Source organism: Cimex lectularius, unplaced genomic scaffold, assembly GCF_000648675.2.
Source record: "Cimex lectularius strain Harlan isolate CLEC.00 unplaced genomic scaffold, Clec_2.1 scaffold29, whole genome shotgun sequence".
Classification (NCBI taxonomy): Eukaryota; Metazoa; Arthropoda; class Insecta; order Hemiptera; family Cimicidae; genus Cimex; species Cimex lectularius.
Genome location: NW_019392675.1, coordinates 1,576,275 through 1,594,787, shown reverse-complemented (window position 1 = coordinate 1,594,787; position 18,513 = coordinate 1,576,275). Strand labels below are relative to the sequence as shown.

The 18,513-nt window shown below is 34.1% G+C and overlaps 1 protein-coding gene across 3 annotated transcripts; it reads right to left on the bottom strand.

Moving 5' to 3' along the window:
• Positions 1–730: 730 nt before the first annotated feature.
• LOC106668954 (leucine-rich repeat-containing protein 49) lies at positions 731–17,858 on the bottom strand. Of its 3 annotated transcripts, none has more exons than XM_014398174.2 (5): positions 17,774–17,858; positions 5,578–5,725; positions 5,139–5,512; positions 4,863–5,078; positions 731–4,518 (listed from the first exon to the last, which is right to left on the bottom strand). In XM_014398174.2, the coding sequence occupies exons 1-5, from the start codon at positions 17,810–17,812 to the stop codon at positions 4,321–4,323; spliced, it is 975 nt and encodes a 324-aa protein (XP_014253660.1). In that variant the 5' UTR covers positions 17,813–17,858; the 3' UTR covers positions 731–4,320. The 3 variants fall into 3 exon arrangements, with proteins under 3 accessions (XP_014253660.1, XP_014253661.1, XP_014253662.1); XM_014398175.2 differs by lacking the exon at positions 17,774–17,858 and adding an exon at positions 10,276–10,995 and having other exon boundaries at positions 3,562–4,518; XM_014398176.2 differs by lacking the exon at positions 17,774–17,858 and adding an exon at positions 7,057–7,492 and having other exon boundaries at positions 3,562–4,518.
• Positions 17,859–18,513: the final 655 nt, after the last annotated feature.

Sequence of the window (18,513 nt, the reverse complement as noted above, 5' to 3'; positions counted from 1 at the left end):
TGAATTACGGCTCTCCAAAATTTAGGATATCTCCAACTCTAATGTATTCCAGGAATAACCCCCTCACACTGATGGAAGGCAGTATGATGTCTTCAGACAAACCAATTACTGAAGTGTATTAATATAAACCATATAAGAATTTGCTAATAACGAGAGCAGGATTAAATTTATAAAATGAGGTATAATGTTAATACAAATTGCAATTAAAATATATAAACATATATGTGAAGAACAAATACGAAAAATTCTCATGAAACATCTCTGTGCCCACATATAGAAAATAGGTCTGTTATGGTATTAAAATTGATGTCAAACTAAAAGAAGATATTAATCTGACTAGTAGATGTATAAAATAAAAAACAAACAAAAAAACAAATCTGACCGGGGGCATTAGTGCCTAAGATGATGGATGTGGATGGAAAGATGGAGCTGTATACTGGAATGAAGAGATGTTCCACGAAGTTGGCAGAGTCTATTGACTCTCAGTTCCACAGATAATGAATGAATACAAGAAATAACTCGTGAAGTGAGCTAGCACACGTGTAACGCGGTTCTCAGTCAAGGAGAAATGATGGAGAGTAGACATCAAAAAATGGGCAGAAGGAAAGGAACGTTAATGCAGGACCGCCTGCATGTTGTCTACTCATCGTACCGATTGGCACTTGCCCTTCCTTCACTTTTAATGCCGATTTATCAAAAACTCTGTACCCAACTAAGCATTCGNGGAGCATATACCCAAGTTACCCCTATTCCACACAGCTGAATTTACATGTAAAACCTCACATCTCAGCTTAAATGCCCATCTTAGTTCACACAAGGAAAGACCGTCAAAATTAGGAAATCAAACATGGGTGAAACTTCTAATTCCTTGTAGAGAGACAGGTGTGTAGATGTTTGAACCCGTAATAAACAATGTTCCCGATGCTGGGATCTTGGAGAGGAGTCGAAAAATGAACCTGCCAACTACTGATGTTCTCAAGGGTCAATGGGAAGTCTAGATTGTATTTATTAAATAAAAATTTCCAATGAGCAAACCAATGGGAATTAGACTTAATTATTTCCAGTGCTGTGATACTTGAAAACCTAGCGCCCGAGGAAAGCATCGCTTTTGTTATGAAAGAGAAGATTTTGCTTTAATAGCGACATATTCTTGCGCAATAATAGTGGACCAGATTCTGTTAATAGCTAGTTCCACTGCTGACATCTTCCTTGATAAATGTTTCTACCAAGAAAGTTGAGGGGTAAATATTACTCTTAAATATTTGTATTCTTTTACCACCTCTATAGCATAACGTACTTATTCTTCAGTGAGCTACTACACATGGATGACATATGTATTTTTGTTAATATGTATAATATTTGTTTACATTTTTAATGTTGTTTTGGTCATTTTATAAAATTACTAGTCAATTAAAGAAAAAAGCAGTACGGGTTGATGGAGAAAAAAAAATTTGACTCGCATCCCATATGATGCAATAAATTGATCCGAGTAAAGTACCACAGGTTTCAAAAATAAAAATTGTTTAATATAACAATGTGCCATTTTTTATACATACAATTTATGTACTGAGCATGTTGATTATGTTTCTAAAGAAAAAACAGTACCTAGCATGTTTCAAATAAAAGAGGTAAATGAACTAAAATTTGAAAGACTGGAATAAATCTATAATTATTATTTTGTCTAGAATTAGTTTATATATCATAAATGATATAATAAAATGTGTTTAAATATCTGTGATATTCTTGTTATGGTTTAATAAATATAATTGTTTTGCAATTTTTGTATTAAATTAACCTCATCCAGTTGTGATGCTCAAATTTACTACCTTGTCTGCACTTACTCCCTCAGTTACTGGGTAACTGCTGTCTGTGACTGGTTCTCTGTCAATGTTATCCTTGTGCTCTTGTTCTGGGTGGTGTGAAAATGGGTGAAAAGGGTGAAGGAGAAAAATCAAGGAGTCCACTATTATAAATGAGTGAATGAAGAAAGAATGTATTTAAGAGAGTGAATGGGGTTGGATTGAGATTGTTTGCATTGGATGCAGAAATGACCTAGCTGTTGATAGCTAGCACCCGGTGGCTGGACGAATAAGACCAAGATCTGGCTTGATTGCCAATACCGGGCGATTCTTGAGGCCTGCCGGTAATTTATTGTAAATTACAAAAGCAGGAATTGCCGGTGGACTACGAGAAGTAATAGGCTAAAGGTGTATGTACAGAGTTGAGCTTATATAAATCAGCATAAAATAAGCGTTATTCTTAAACACGGTAGGATATGTACCATGAAACCATCTTTCATTGCCTGATATGACTTTTGTCGGCACAACCTTGTGCCCACTGGAGCAAAGTGCCAAGAGATACAATACATACCTTCTTACATTAAACTGGTATGCTGACGGTGGGGTGTTATGGCAGACACTACTTTAGTGTTACAAAACAAGATAGAAGATTTAGAAATTTATTGGGACTGCTGGAAACTTAAAGGTAATACTGCTAAACAATAAAGATATATTATGACTAAACGAAAGATGGAAATTTAAAAATGAAATTTTAGAAATAGTTGAAACATAAATATTTGGGAGTCTCATTGACATCACAGTTAAATTTAACAATACATTTGATGTAAAAAATAAAACTAGCCCAACAAGGCTTTATTAGAACTTTGGGAAAAGAATTTTCAAAAAAATTTGTGTTCTGTGGAAGATGGTTGCACGATCAATGGCTTCCTACGCAGTGCAAATTTGGGGGTATAGAGAATATATAGATTTAGAAAAATTTCAACGGTTCGTTGTTAAAAGAAATTATCTCATATCAACAATACGCTCAATTATGCAATTTATTTAGAAACTAATACTTCAAGTTTATTTCTTTTTACGTTACATTTTAAATTACATTCCACCTTTATTGCCAAAACATTCAATGATCATAGCAAGCTGGCAAATTTAATTACTCATAAAAGTGTGAGGTTGAAGACTGGTTGGGTTAAGGTGGGACCCCATGGATTTAAATAGGTTCAATGCCGAATGTATTAGTGGCATCTCTGTAGCATTTTTGGAGAAATTTAGGTTGAGGGAATGGGACAGATTATTGGCCTAGTGTATCCTCAGCAAGATTCCACCAGCACTACACTTACTTCATGATCTAGATATCATCATTTTGGTATAAATAAGGCTAGCTTATTTTAAATTAAGAACAGAATTGATAAAACTTCCATTATTAACCTTGGAGACAAAATTAAAATTACTGCAACTACAGTGTCAATGAAACTGCATTTTGTAAGCGAATGTACTATCCTGGCAGAATTTTGTTTAATTTATTACATCCAGAGATCTTTGTCACATGACCACTGTTTAGCCATTTTAAATGGAGACAATAGCGATGATTTTTACTCTTATTCCATTATTGCTTTAAAGTACTATTAACATTATATATTTGTGTATGTAAATGTAAACAGACGGACTCTCGTCCATTGTTATTATGTTGATCTGATGAATGATAGTAGTACCTTTATACGCAATTGTAATCATGAGCTCTTTAGAGGAGGATGTCATTATTACTTACAGATATTGAAGTCAATGGAAATAAAAAGAGAGAAAATATTGGAGGTACACCAACGTGATATTAATAATTTTTCAGCTTCAGCGTTTCTGCTATTTTCTTCCATGCTACGCTTGTTAAATTAGTTCTTGAATAACTTTTCAAAAATAGTTCCATAATCATGGGTTCTGTTCAACTATTTTGTCAAAAGAAATAGCATCAGAGATGTTCTCCTGTTGTGTTGACATGATTCACTGACGAGTTGCACCATTCTATGGCCTGAAGTGATTGACAAGCTGTGTCGCCCCAGCGGATACGACACCGATAATTATCAGCGTTGCATCGCAATCGCACTGGTGTGTACTGGTTTAGTTACTTAGGCAAGAATTATAAGTAGTGATAAGGTGTCGAATTGCTTATGCATCACTTGTCGTATCATGTATCCTTCAGTGGGCACCGCACCTTATATTTTAATTTTACTATTGTGATGTGGACTTAAACATAATTAATCATAAAATGTTCAACCTGACTTGTTGGGCAATGAAAAATTTAGCTAAACATTTTACCTTTCTTCTTCTATAGATAGATTATTTCTAATTTTACACTAGTGTATAAATTTTCAAATGTACATATTTAGTAAGTTAATTTACATACACACTTTTCAACTGTACAGCTGTTGTAATGTAATGTAACTGTATGGTTGTTATATGGTTTATACATTCAATTGTTGTTATAACAAGCTTTTTTTTCTTTTTGAACAGATGTGAAATAGGACTTTTTGTTTTATGCTTTTATCTGAGAAATGCATTGTTTCATATAAGAATCAAAGTGTGAGTAGTCAACAAGCGTGTCACGCACTATTTCCCTGAGAATCGATGACCATTCAACATTAAGCTGCTTCAGTTTTAATACAGTCGTTAAAGTTGAAGAGATTATTTTTTGCAGATGAATTCGTCCTTTCTCCCTCCAAGATGAGTATTCCTGTAAAGATTAATGCAAAAAGAAAATTAGGTCGAGTTAAATGTCTTTTTTCCCCTAACATATAACAGTGGCACACAGATTTGTTTTATATTATAATTTGTAACAAGAATTGTATTAAGTGAGACCTGTGTGTGCTTCTTTTAAATATGATATATTTTTATAAGGAAAATTTAAAACAAATTACTCATTAGTGTTGTTACAGTAAATAAGTTGGAATAATTGCTAATGTAAGGCAAAAATTTATAAGGACTTTTGTACTTTTATTATTCCAGGTTGTAAATCTGACAATTCGTCAACTTATTAGGAACAAACAAGTGCTTTAGTAGTCAGTATTTGGGACATACTTGTTTTGTCTTTCTCCACTGCAGGGCTTCTTTGGCGACAACGGTTCGAATTGAAGGTTCGGCTAAATCCAACCATTCTCTAGGTCTTGTTATGGTCTGATTTAATTGTAGACGTTCCAAAAGTGGTTCAAGAAGATTGTCAGGAAGGCAAGATATGACGATATTACTGAGTCCTCTAAATTCGAGATCACTTGAAGTTAGTTCTACCGGTGTGATCTTTAAAGATATTAGTTCATCAATTATTGATTAAATGTTTTATAAAATGTCTTTGTTCACCTGTTGGTTGTTGATTGTCTTGAGACCCCAATGGGAAAGCCTGTATATGGCATAGCTTCTCCAATTTTTTTTTGTTACAGGATTCCCTTTTGGTTCTATTGTTAAAGACGTGAGTCCTTGAATATCTGCCAGCGCATTTAATTGACCCAGGCAGTAAATGTTTGTGTCTGAGAAATGGAAATGCTCTGCATTCAGAAATCTGTGTTTGACTCTGTTCAAAACAGCTGAAATAAAATTAAAATCTAAAGAACTGAATTTAACAGTTGTAACATCTCTTGCTTTTAATGGATTCCAAGGACGGTCAATAAATTTCAATGCCCCATGGCCGAACACGCTTAAAACGTTTCCATTTATTTCAATAAGGTAATCTCCAGCTTTAAAAAAATTAATAATTAAAACCATACAAATTGATTACTTAATAAATTAAATCATCACACACCTTTATTGATTTCTTTAGACTTACTACGTGGCTTTGATCCTGTGATTTTTGGACAATTGTTATTATTTTCATATGGTAGTTTTGAGGAACTTGTGTACTGTAAAATATCTGTCTCTACTCCAATATCACTTTCAGCTTCCTCACTGACCTAAAACAACAATGGCATTTTTAAAATTTCTCTCATTTCTAAGGCAAAGTTTTCCTCTTTTAAGGATGGAAACTGAAAATTTTGCATACAATAGAATAAAATGGAAAAAGACTTACTGACTTTTAATAAAATAAATTAGATTAGAACGATACCGTTTATCAGCAGACTTAAATCACCCACAAGCACTAGAATAAAGAAGAGTTTGTAGGAAATTCATTTTCCTTAAAACAATTCATTGTATCTTCCAGTGTTTGAAAATTCCATAATGCAGCACATGACTGATCATCACGTATGACTGACAAACAAGCTGGATTTTAAGATGATGAGTTGGAAATAAATTGTCTTTTCCACAATAGGCCTACTGATGAAGGCAGACTGATGAAATCCACATACTGTCCTCAAGAAAAGAAAAAAAAAAAAACCTGAAAAGAAGATTCGAACAACTAAGAAGACTGCTAGGACCAAATCGGACATGACTGTAATGAATAAACACTTTACAAAATAGACCAATGATTAAGCCATAGGCTTATTGTAATTAAAATAATTTTAAAAAAATTAATAAAAGAATGCATAACATAAGGGAAAACATGAGAAAATCTCTTGTCGAAAGTAGCAATGTTTCACTCCTCTTACAATTCGCTCCTGCAGGAATGCCCGTCGGTCCGCTCCAAGGCCTTAGTTTTTTTTTTTTTTTTTTTTTGGTATTGGCTTTATAGCCATAAACCATGTGTAGCCATGCCGCAGCCAACGCCCCGCGAACTGCCGGAATGGGGGAACCCATCCACCCACGGCACTGCACCCCCATGGTGGAGCAGTAGAAGGCCTTAGTTTTCCTCTGGGAATGATGAGGAAATACAGTTAACAACTTGTCTGTGAAACATAAACAGCACTTTTTGGAAGATAATTTTCTCGTGTTGCAATAAGGAGGAGAAATACTTCGTTGAAAGGGGAAAGACGTTAACTAATTTTATGATATTGAGAACAACAAGGTGCCCGGCCAGAGAGAAAAGCGTGTTTGCACTGAACAACTGACAGAAAAGAGACAAGCCTCACACCGTCTGCCAACTAAGCCTTTCATCATTCGACAGGCCAATATCAGAGGTCGGAGGCTTAAAATAAAGAGAACTGAATTGAATTTTAATAAGACTTTTTAATTGACTAATTTTTAATAAAAAAATAGAATAAATTATGCTTCGGCGTAAACATACCAATTCCATCCTATTTGGATGGAACAGAACTGTGGAGTATCACGCGCCATCCAATATCTAACCCATTCAAGCATTTCAGTCACAAGTTTTCAGACAAATTATCCAAGCTCTTTACCACCTTACCATCCACAACATTCCCTTCCTTCAAGATTTGATATATTCCTGCTTCTTGAAATTCCACTACAACCTTTCTGTTCAAGCCCATTCTGATATCTCCTGTTGGCATAATCCTTCACACCGCCTTAAACAACATTGGTCCATAGACATTTTTGCCTCAGCAGTGAGAGTACCAGCCTTGGCTGATTTCTCAAGACGTGTGTCCTCCGAGAGCAGTGCCAGTGAGGTGGACCACCAGATGAAAATCCAAAGACCAAATTTGTAGGATTAAAGAAAATATTTGTTTTGTCCAAACTGATATTTTCAGAATTTATTTTATTTTTATGTGTACTTGGACAACTATGAATAAGCTTTGTGCTATTATTTCATACGCAACGATTTTCACAGTATGCCACTTCAGTTTATATAATATTTATATTAAGTAAAAAGGATAAAAAATTTTAGTTGACAATTAAAATAGAATTTAGAAGTGAATTTTTTTGTTTATTGACTTATTTACAAAAGAACAATTTAATTTAGTATGTCATCTACTAAAATTGCAACGTGTATGACTTATTTTCAATTTTGATGATGATGTGCATTTATCTATAAAAGGCTCACAGAATTCTAATTGATTCTCATATTTGGAGGGGGATACTACAATATAGAAGTAGTTTTTTCTCCTTTTCTGTCTTAATCATAAGATCGGATTATCGTTTACCATGATTTCATTAGACAAATATTTGAAGTATTTTTAGAAAGGGAAAATGAATCTTTATTGTTTATTTATTGAAATATTATCCCATCACATGTTTTTTAAGTTATAATTTATATAACTTATTAGTAAGTATAATATTTAGGTATTTATAAAACTTGTTAAATTTCACAGTTAGGAGTAGATGGTGATGAATCAGCAGAGTTTGCTCTTTCAGCTTTCTCATCGTTAAAGGAGGCTGCTTTGCCTGGTTTTTCAACTGTTGGAAATTTTGTAGGAGAGGGTCCATAGCTTGAGTTAGCAGTTGTGTTATGTTTATGCTTTGTTCGACTATTAGATCATATTCTATAATTTTGTCTTTCAACTTTTGAGCTAACGAAAAGATTTCCCCACATATTTTTCTTGTCCATTTCTGTTTTTCTCCTACTTTATCATCTTCATCCTCTTGTGTGGTTGATATCCTCTAGAACTTAACTAGGAGATGCAACCACAGATGAGTGAAAGTATGGATAATGAAAGCACGGATAGCACACATAAGCTCACATCTGCACATGGATGAAACATACCTACATGTACAGAGTTGAGCCTACCTTCTTCCAGTCCATTGGCCATTCTAACTTTTGTAATTTGCAATAAATTACTGGTAGGACTCGAGAATCATCCACCTCAAGTGTTTACAATCTGGGGTTAGACCTCGGTCTTGTCCGTCCAGCCGCCGAGGTTAGGTGCTGTCAACAGCTGGCTCATTTCATCACCCTATGCATACAGTACCTAAATCCAAATATATTCACAATCTCACTCATTCATAAGTAGATTCTTTCCTATGTACATTCTCTCAGTTAGGGTAGTGGAGTATGCAATATTCCTCCATCAGCCCTCTAACACTACAAATTCACACCAAACATTTACTCTCCACAAATGCTAGGTACACAAACTATCAAAACTATATACAATAAAACAACCCTGTTTGATCCAATAAAGGATGGTTTTCTGCTTTTGTTGTGCACATATCTCAAAGTGATTATACATATATCATTCAATTCATTGTTTTATGTAGGTTAAGAAAATATTATGTAAGATTTACTAAATGAGATTATATATATAGCAAGCTACAAAAGCCTAAAAAAGTTTTCAGTAGAGTAAGCAAAAATTGTTTTTTGAGAAAATCAATTCAGATTAGTTTTAAGAATCTTTTAAAGCCCTGAAATATGAATTTTCATCAAGATCAAAAAATAAACATTTTTGGGCTGGATTAGCCTCGGGTACTTTTCTTCCTTAGATGTTCAGTGTTCCATTAAAAAATTCATAACACCTCTATATTTTATCCAAATTCAACATATTACAACATATATATGCTTAGCGGCCATAATTGACCTATTTAATTATTTCAATTAATTAAAGTCCTGGTTGAGATGGCAGTGTCACGAGTGGGATTCGAACCCACGACATTCGGTTCATCAATACGCCGCTGCTCTAATCACTTGAGCTATATTGACTTGAAGTCTCTCGTGACACTAACTTTTTCATCTCAACCAAGACTTTAGATAAAAAGTATAATTAATTGAAATAATTAAATAATTTCTCTTCTTTCAGCTATGTCAAGAACGTGTAGATTTGATGTCATTATAAGAGAGAAAAATCTTCGGTTCTAATTATTTTACGGAAGACGAGTTTATGCTATTACGTGTGGTTTTAAAACGCCCCCCCCCCGTCAAATTTCTCGTGGATCGATGGAGTAGTATGAAATTTATCATCATTTTTGCGGTTTTCGAAAAAAATTCGGACATATTTGTTCCAATCATTTGTATTCAAGGGGTTTTCAGGGTGCATATATTGTTTTTGGTAAAAAAAATCTTTTTTGTTAACCTACTTTGTTTCTTTGATCGGGCATAAATTATATATTTATTTCAATAGCTTCGATACCAAATGCATTGCCAAATACATTTTCCAAATAAAGTAGGCTAAAATATTTTTTAGCAAGAAAAAAAGTTGATATTCGTTGTTTTTTGAATCCTCAAAAATTCTGAATACAAATTTTCGGGGAAATGTTAGTCAAAATTTTCGCCTTCCTCTTCCGGTTTTTTCGAAAATCACAAAAACGGCGATAACTTTGAAATGAATTTACCGATTTGTACGATTTTTTTAAAAGAAATTTAGAACTTTATAAACTACACGCAATGGCACAAACCTGGCCTACCTGAATATATTAAAACCAGAGATAGAAAATAAAGTGTTTGAAATTTTTTTAAACTTCCGCCTTATTTTTTCAGTTAGAATTGATAGTATAATTTTTTTAAATATGGTTTACTGTCTACATTTTATGCCAAGAAAAAAAATGCCACGGCCACTACGTTAAAAAAAGTATTTGGCATGCTAGTCAGAGTATAGTCATCGTATTTATTGAAATACATACATTTGTGACAGAGCTACACAAAGTTGGTATTCGATATATTTGAACTCCAAAAACCCCGAATACACTTTTTTAAGATAATCAAAAGAATAAAATTTTCCCTCAAATAGCCAATGGTCACCTTAACGTATCTGGGCATGTCGAAGTAGTGCTGTTCGATGTCAGTTGATTTTTTCTCACGTTCTTTTATAAAATTGAAACAAAATATTCCGAAAGTACAATCTAGACAAGCTCAGCGATTGAGTGTTTAGGAATAGAATGTAAACTGCATACATATTAGGTCTGACTATCGTTTGTCACGGACTGACTGCATGTTGTGTAGACACGGGATTGCTTTTTCTAGGAACCTTGTCAATAATACTAGAATAGACGTTAGTGGCGTGCCTATGAAACACCATGATCTAGTTCATATCAATTGGAGGAGTTGTCGCAACTATGTTAAAATACAGCCTTAAAAATAGTTTTGGGCCTGTCTCGAAAACGATTTTTTTTTATATTCCTTTCTGGTAACAACTAATATAATAACAGAATCCTCTTAGTTCTGCTTCTTACCGATTTTTTGCACAGGGTGTCCTGTGAACAAATGTCCATACTTCAGAAGGTGATCCTACATGTCCAATTGAACTCAAAAGTCTTTATTTTCCAAAGTCTGATTTTCAATTTTATTCAAGATATTTCACTTTTCAGGTTGCTTCACTCAAACAACTTTATTTCATAAACTTCTGCATATTTCATACAACGTTAATCCTACTCTAAATTCGATTCCACCAATAAAATGACCATCTTGTGATATTCAGTTTTTTATTCTTACTTTAAGCAAACAAAATACAAAATCACTTAGAATATAAACTTTTAAGAATTTCTAAAGTTTTTGACTAATCTAAGCGTTAAATCATGGTACTATGAAAAAAAAAAAAAGATTTGTTGTCATATCAGTTACAAGCGTTTAAAACAAAATTGTCATTAGGATTTTGATACTTTTAAAAATAATGAAAACGAGTATGCAACAAAATTATACATAGGAAAAACAAAAAGGTCGAGCAGCGGCGTATTGAACCGACGGTCGTGGGTTCGAATCCCCCTCGTGAGCTTTATCATCTCAACCGAGAGTTTAGATAATAAGTAATTTTAACAATTAATAGGTCAATTATGACTACTTCATACATACAATAATTAAAAGGTAAAAGAATTGATTTGAAGTTAAAAAATGTTAATTAAAACTTAAAAAGGATGGATTTGAAGTTAGAAATGATAGTTAAAAATTAAAAAGAATGATTAATTTAAAGCTAAAAAGTGATAATTAAAAGGTAAAAAGGATTGTTTTTAAGTTAAAAACTGTTAATTAAAAGGGGAAAAATTGATTTGAAGATACAAATGTTAATTAAAAGTTCACTAATTTCGTGGTCCGCTTGACCAATTAATTAGTTAGTTAATTAAAAGGTAAAAAGGATTGATTTGACGCTAAAAAAGTTAATTAAAAGTTCAAAAAATTAATTTAAAGTTAAAAAGGGTTCATTTGACGGGAAAAGGGTTAATAAAATTTATAAAACGTTGATTTGAAGTTAAAAAGAGTTAATTTCAAATTACAACGGATTCATTTAACTAGAAAACTATACTCTAACTGTTGAAAAAAATCAAAGAAAATATAATCTGTAATTTTGGTACACCTGTCCTCGCTATTTTCGTCTGTAAGACGTTTGTTTGCTTTTTGACCATTACTGTGGTCGGTTTATATTATAAAAACACACGGCGCAAGAAATACCGTACAGATGAAACGAGATTACGAAAACCCAAAGAACGACTGGCCGAAATAACAAGGATGGGCAGGCAAAAATGTCGGAAATGACCAAAATAGTAACAAATAATATTTATTGCATACTGCATATTATTCCAATTAGATTCACCCACTGACGTCCTTATTAGTCTATTAATGTTCAAAACTGAAGTCTAGGAGGAAGGTTGCTCCTCAGTCGTCTTACAGGGTGCAGTTGTTCTTTTAGCCGGTTCGTTTCGATATTGGATGTACTAAGTGACGAGATGCACGCTTTTTGGGCATATCGCGTGACGTTAGAAAAGACGTCCGGTATCCTCAAATCCCGATAAGTATCTCTTTTCCATTCTTACCAAGGGACATCAACCATGTTCCTTAATCTTTTGTTTATTTTGAAATTTTTGTAGAACAGCTGTGTTACCATTTCTAGCCACATCTCCACAATTGTACGTTATAGATCGGTTTAAGGATTTGGTTATAAATGAGGATTTACGATAGGCTCAATCTATGGGAGTTTCTTCACAAAAGCCACTACTTTTGTCTTCTATTTTTCATTTTGTATCGATTGTACTGTCCGTGATTTTTCAAAAAAAGCTACATTAAATTAGCCCAAACCTGTTGTTAAACAGCGTCCACAAAACAACCTATATGATCAAAAAGCGAACATTTCTTCTTGTTCACTGTGAAAAACTATTGTTACTCAGTTCGCAGGTACTATTCGTAAATAAAACGTTTGTGCGTTGTGTTTTGTATTTTGGCCTTTTGAAACATTCTGTTTCCGTCCTTTGGTACTTGCAGTCTAACGCTTAAAACGCGTTGGCGGCTAAGGGCTAAGTTGGCTTTTATGGGATGAAAAAAAAATCTGAGGCTAAATAATTGTTTTGTTAGCTGGAAAACAGAACATGTTTCGTCTTTATATTGTTAATAATCAAGCGTTCAGCGCCTATTTTTTATTCGGCCTTTCATCGTGTGATGAATGGTCAAAATCCTCAAAACCCAATTGGATCAACCAGTTTAAACGGCCCTTTGTGGACCACCCGTCGACCTATTTCTCGATGCTTGCCTGACAACAATTTAACGTTTATAAGTTGCAAAAATACAATATATTCACAAATCGGTAACAATAATCACACAATTAATTAATTTCACTAGTTTTCGTTGTCCGCTTGACCAATTAATATCTTTCAATTAATTAATGTTGATACCATTTTGAAAAGGTTAGAAAAATTTTCAGCTGGTATTTCAGATATGCTAGCAAGGCGATAAATTCAATTTGAGTGGTTATGGTGTGCTTAGTCACTATGATATATGATATAAACTTTAATATTTGAACCTGCCTTAGCGTTAATAATGCATGTTAGACGGCTAACTGCATAGGTAATTTATTAACTAAGACTTTGATTGGGCCTTGAAAGTCAGTTGTCAACACACAAACGCGGGCATTGATGGGCGTTTATCTTTTTCTTATCACGTAAGACTGCTATGATCGGGCTCGGTCATATCTAATATTAAATAGTTTATTTATACTGTTCCGTTTTCTAGGAATTTATAACGAAATTTATAGCTAAATTTTGGCTTCTAGTGAAGAATGTTCATCCTGGTCCGCTCGGTCTCGCCTAAAGACGTTACATGTCCATTTTAAGCGAGTCTTCACAACGTTCATATTTCTAAATAGATTTTCGAATTTAAACACTCACCTAACATTTTTTTACAAGGGTATTTTAACTACGAGGTTATATGAATCCTCGGGGTGCCGGTGTTTTTGAAAAAAGCCCATTTTACATGTAAGTATGTCGAGTTCGAATGCAGGGCCGCTGGATTCGAACCCGGGACCTTTACCTTACAGTGACCTTATAGTGAAACGCCAAAACCGTTGCAGTCACCGACGCTCCTAACATTGGACAATGATCTCAAATACCATATTAAAAGTTAATAATAAACAATAAATCATTCTGCAATATAAAGATTTTTAAAGCTGGTTTAAATGATTTGAACAAATTAGTGTTGTTTTTTTCAATTCGCCAATAAAACTTCTTTCTAAACCAAGGATATGAGGTTATTTTTTTAAAACAAAACTAGAGTAAATTGATACTTTCCTGAAGTTGTTAATCGAATTTTCACTTTACAAATCCAAGGAGCAATTGTGCTGACAATAATGACTGGTTATCAGGAGAGTATCCTCCTCCTGATATTTCCGTGATATTCCGAAAGATAACAATTGAAGTTACGATTTATAAATGCCAGATGAACGCTTCTTGAAACACATGAGAAATCCAATTTAAATTTTTAATTCCAAACCAATGAATATCCTACTGTAATGTGAACCTAATCCTACTGTAAATTTGATTACACCAATTATTTTATATTTTAAAAAATCACAACTTCATAGATGAATAATTGGTTTTTATATTTAATTTTCTATAATTTTTAATATTAATTGTAATTAATGTGTTACAAGAGCCCATTTTTTTTCAAATGCAGAAATTTTATTTTACGTGCTTACATTTCAATCCATCAACTAGGTTTTTTGTTTAAAAAGGGTTAATTTGACATTAGAAAGGGCTAATTTGAAATTAAAAAGTATTAATTTGATTTTAAAATTGAAATTGAAGTTAAAATCGGTTGATTTGCAATAAAAAGAAGGTTACCCCCCGGGAACGAGGGTAAACTGCGTCATCACACATAACACACATACACTTACACTGACACAAGCACATTAACATTATATACACCCTAGGGCTACCGCTTTTAGGAAAGTCTCACGTTATGTGGCCCCAGTACGGATTCACAGGATCTCCCAGTCTCTTTGGGTGTACGCGAAACCTGCTCCTGTGACGGTACCGGAGGAAAACTTGGTTACGGAACTCCCGGGCCGCGAGGTATAAGGGACCCGAACCCCGGACTAACCACCGGGGAAGCTGACCTATCACCTCGTGTATAACGTTGAGGTGCCTGGTACCTCTGGCGACTGGATGGTTACCGTGCTCGGCATCACGACGGGTCCTCCTAGGCCACGCAGGTTGCGGGCAGAACGGAGAATCACACGAATGAGCCGGGGAATCACCTCCAAAGGCTGAGGATTGCATTCACATGATACACATACAATCTTAAGGCGGCTCCAGAAATACGGTATTCGCCGAATGCTGCGCAGATTTTAGCCGAATCCCGACTAGTGTGGATGGATGCTCGTCTATTCGCCGAATAACAACATCCGGTGCTCGCCGTGCTCGGCTTTTTGTCGGTTTTCTTGTCCGCTTCGAAGGGCACGAATATTCGTGAAGTAACCGCACTCAAACCATCCACACATTCGGGAATCAACTATAACTGTACATACCTTTAACCAACTTTCAACTATTTTCATCATCGACAATAAGTGTATAATTATTCAGAAATCGTGAGATGCGGTCTTGTATGACGTAGGGTTTAGAAAAACATTTTCTTTATCGTGCCAACGTTTCGATCTTTATTGAGATCATCTTCAGGGCCTGGGATTTACAAAAATTGTTTAAATTTAACAAATACATATAGGATGTGGAAAAAATATTTTACCTATATACTTTGATTGAATATAAAAAAAAATTTTTTTTGCATTTTATAAATTCACTTTTTTCCACATCCTATATGTTAAATTTAAATAATGTTTGTAAATCCCAGGCTCTGAAGACGATCTCAATAAAAATGGAAACATTGCCACGATAAAGAAAATGTTTTTCTAAACCTACATCACACCAGACCGCATCTCATGATCTCTAAATAATTGTTTATATGAAGTTAAAAACATATATGTGTGTGTGTGTGTGTGTGTGTGTGTGTGTGTGTGTGTGTGTGTGTGTGTGTGTGTGTGTGTGTGTGTGTGTGTGAGGTTGTAATGAATTGAAATGATTTTGCTGTATTATGAATTATGTTTAAACTGCTGTCTTTTTGACACTGCTTTAGAATTGCTGTTGGAATTGTATTTTGTTGTTGTTTAAAAAGCCACGAAAACTACAAAATATTGGTCATCGCAGAAATATTGTCAACAGAATACCAAATGAGAGACAAAATGGAACGGAAGAAGAACCAGTACAACGAAATAAACAAAATAGATTTCATATGTCACACTCACGTGCTAGTGAATGGTCAAACGTCCCAAAGCACGAAATGAAGCAAGTCGAGTAAGAATTAGAGAGTTAAGACAATTTTTATCCTATTGTGATCAGAACGAACAGTGTGACAATAGTCAGTTATGCATGCAAATAAATCGATTAAATCAATTGGTAAAATCCGATGGTATTGCAGTATAATTCAGATTTGGCTCTCGATGCCTGTAATTTACTGTAAATTATAAACTGGAATTGCTGGTGGAAAAGTGATACGCTCAACACTGCACATGTGTGTGTTTATGCTCAAACATCTGCGGATTTGAACTTATATATGTAAATCAACAATCAGAAACTGTTATAGATCTAGATGAAGTAGTAAATTACCTTACTTTTGTGTTTTTGTGTTTATATTAGTTTTGTAAGTTTTTTACAGTTCAGTACGCTGCTGGTATGAATTATGTTTAATCTTATATTCTGACTTTTTGACAATGCTGTAGAATTACATTTTGCTGTTGTTTTAAATGCCACCAAAAAGACCACGTATTGATCGTAGAATAATATTAATATGCTTACTAAAACTCGAAGGAAGAATGTGTGTGCTAATACAACATATACCAATGATAACAAAAGAAGTGCTTTTCCAATTCAAATTATTGAAATTTCCAATTAAACTGGCTTTTGCAGTAATGATAAACAAATCACAAGGTCAATCACTGCTATTATGTGGATTGAATTTGGAGAATCCATGGTTTTCTCATGGACGATTATACGTTGCGTGCTCCAAGATTGGAGATTTGTTGTTTATACATATTCCAAATAGAATCACGAAAAACAGTGTATATCCAACAGCATTGCAATGAATTTAACGCTGAATACAACAGTAATCACAATTTAATACAATGTAATTCCAAACAAAAATATCTAATATGATGACTAAATACAATCATTGATATTAAAAATTCAGTAGTGTTAATTTAATTTACACATATGCTCCTATCTAGCAATAGCAATATGTATTCAAAATAATGTGTTAAAACTTTTTATTATCCCCCTGGGCAACACCGGGTTATAAAGCTAGTTTGAAATAAATAAAAGTTAATTTGACGGGGAAAATATCTGATGATAAAAGCTAGATTTGTGTAGGCCTAGGGTGGCTTGGTGAAGTTCGATTGATCAACTTTGAACTGTACAATGTCCTTCATATGCAATGGAAGTTTCTTTTATTAATTGCAGGCCACGAAAACAAGAATGGTTTTATGCTAACACAGAAAAGTGATTTTGCAGTTTGGCAATTTCCGAACTATTATTACTATCGCTGTTTTGATGTCAGACTAGTTTTTATTTTCTTCTTGTTCACTGGTTGAGTTTTGTACCATGATAAACGGACCAAAACAGGAGGTTCATCGAACCCGGGGAACTCGAGGAGGAATCTCATAAAAATTGATTTTCACAATATTTGAGAATCACGGATGTGGTCCAGATTGGAGTATGTTCTTATCTGCCAAGCTTTCAATTAATTTTTTCGATCTTCCTCAAGGCTTTATACATCAATAATGAAAATTTTAACAATAAAATTGATTTTGAGTAAAGCTGAAAAAAAGAAATGATCATGCATCGGGCGTAAATTGATATTTGTATCTATAATGCTTTAAGTAGTACTTTTCCAATGGTGATTTTTTTTTGTCAAACTATAATGCTTACAAAAAATAAGACACAACAAACAACAATTCTACCTTGCTTTGTTTTAAAGACCAGTATTTAATTACCTCGTTCGTCTTTTCATCTTTGTCCATGTACTCGAGCATCCGATAACTTTACGGTACGTGTGAGTTTAATAATTAATAAGGTCGTCTATAAACGACATTAGCAAATGGCACAAATCGACTGTTGAAAGGACCTTATTATTTCCGTCGCCTAGCTACCGGGACCGGGAACAACCTAGAAACTGCCGGCTTATACAGATCTTACTGTCACTTTTCGGAATAGGCGGATTATTCGAATAGTTGTACGTGTTCTATAAATGTACGATTGACTGTACATATTAAAACTTAAAATATTATTAACATATTGAAACTTGAAGCAGAAGAAGAGGAAAACTTAAACTCACCATTTTAACGTTAAATAAAGAGTATTGATTGAAAAACTTGAGACCATAATAATTCAATAAGTAAGAACCCAACTCTATAATATTGCTACACGAAAATGATCGGCAAAACGGCGGTAGTTGTCTGGGTACCCGGATTAGGTGAAACAGGTCTGGAGGATAACGAAAAGCCGGGCGAGGCAGCTAAGGTCAGGATGTCCCAACCTTCTTACTTTACCATCGCGATCCAGCCGTAACGATCCCTTTGATGCTAAAAATGCGATTAAAAACATAATTTAAAAAAAAATGGCAGGTTCGGTGGGTTGGATCGGCAGAGAAGCTCGCACAACTCGATAGGTGGCTCTCGGAGGATCTGACTCGTGAAAGAGAGATCATCTCATCCAATTAGGAATAAGCCATGTG

Bases quoted from the DNA above. Each gene is read 5' to 3' on its own strand.
- LOC106668954 (XM_014398174.2), bottom strand. From the start codon at position 17,812: ATGCTCGAGTACATGGACAAAGATGAAAAGACGAACGAG. The intron at 5,513-5,577 runs GTGTGTGATGAT...ATTTTTTTAAAG, and splicing joins GTCTAAAGAAATCAATAAAG to CTGGAGATTACCTTATTGAA. The intron at 4,519-4,862 runs GTATGTCCCAAA...TAATCTTTACAG, and splicing joins AGTGGAGAAAGACAAAACAA to GAATACTCATCTTGGAGGGA.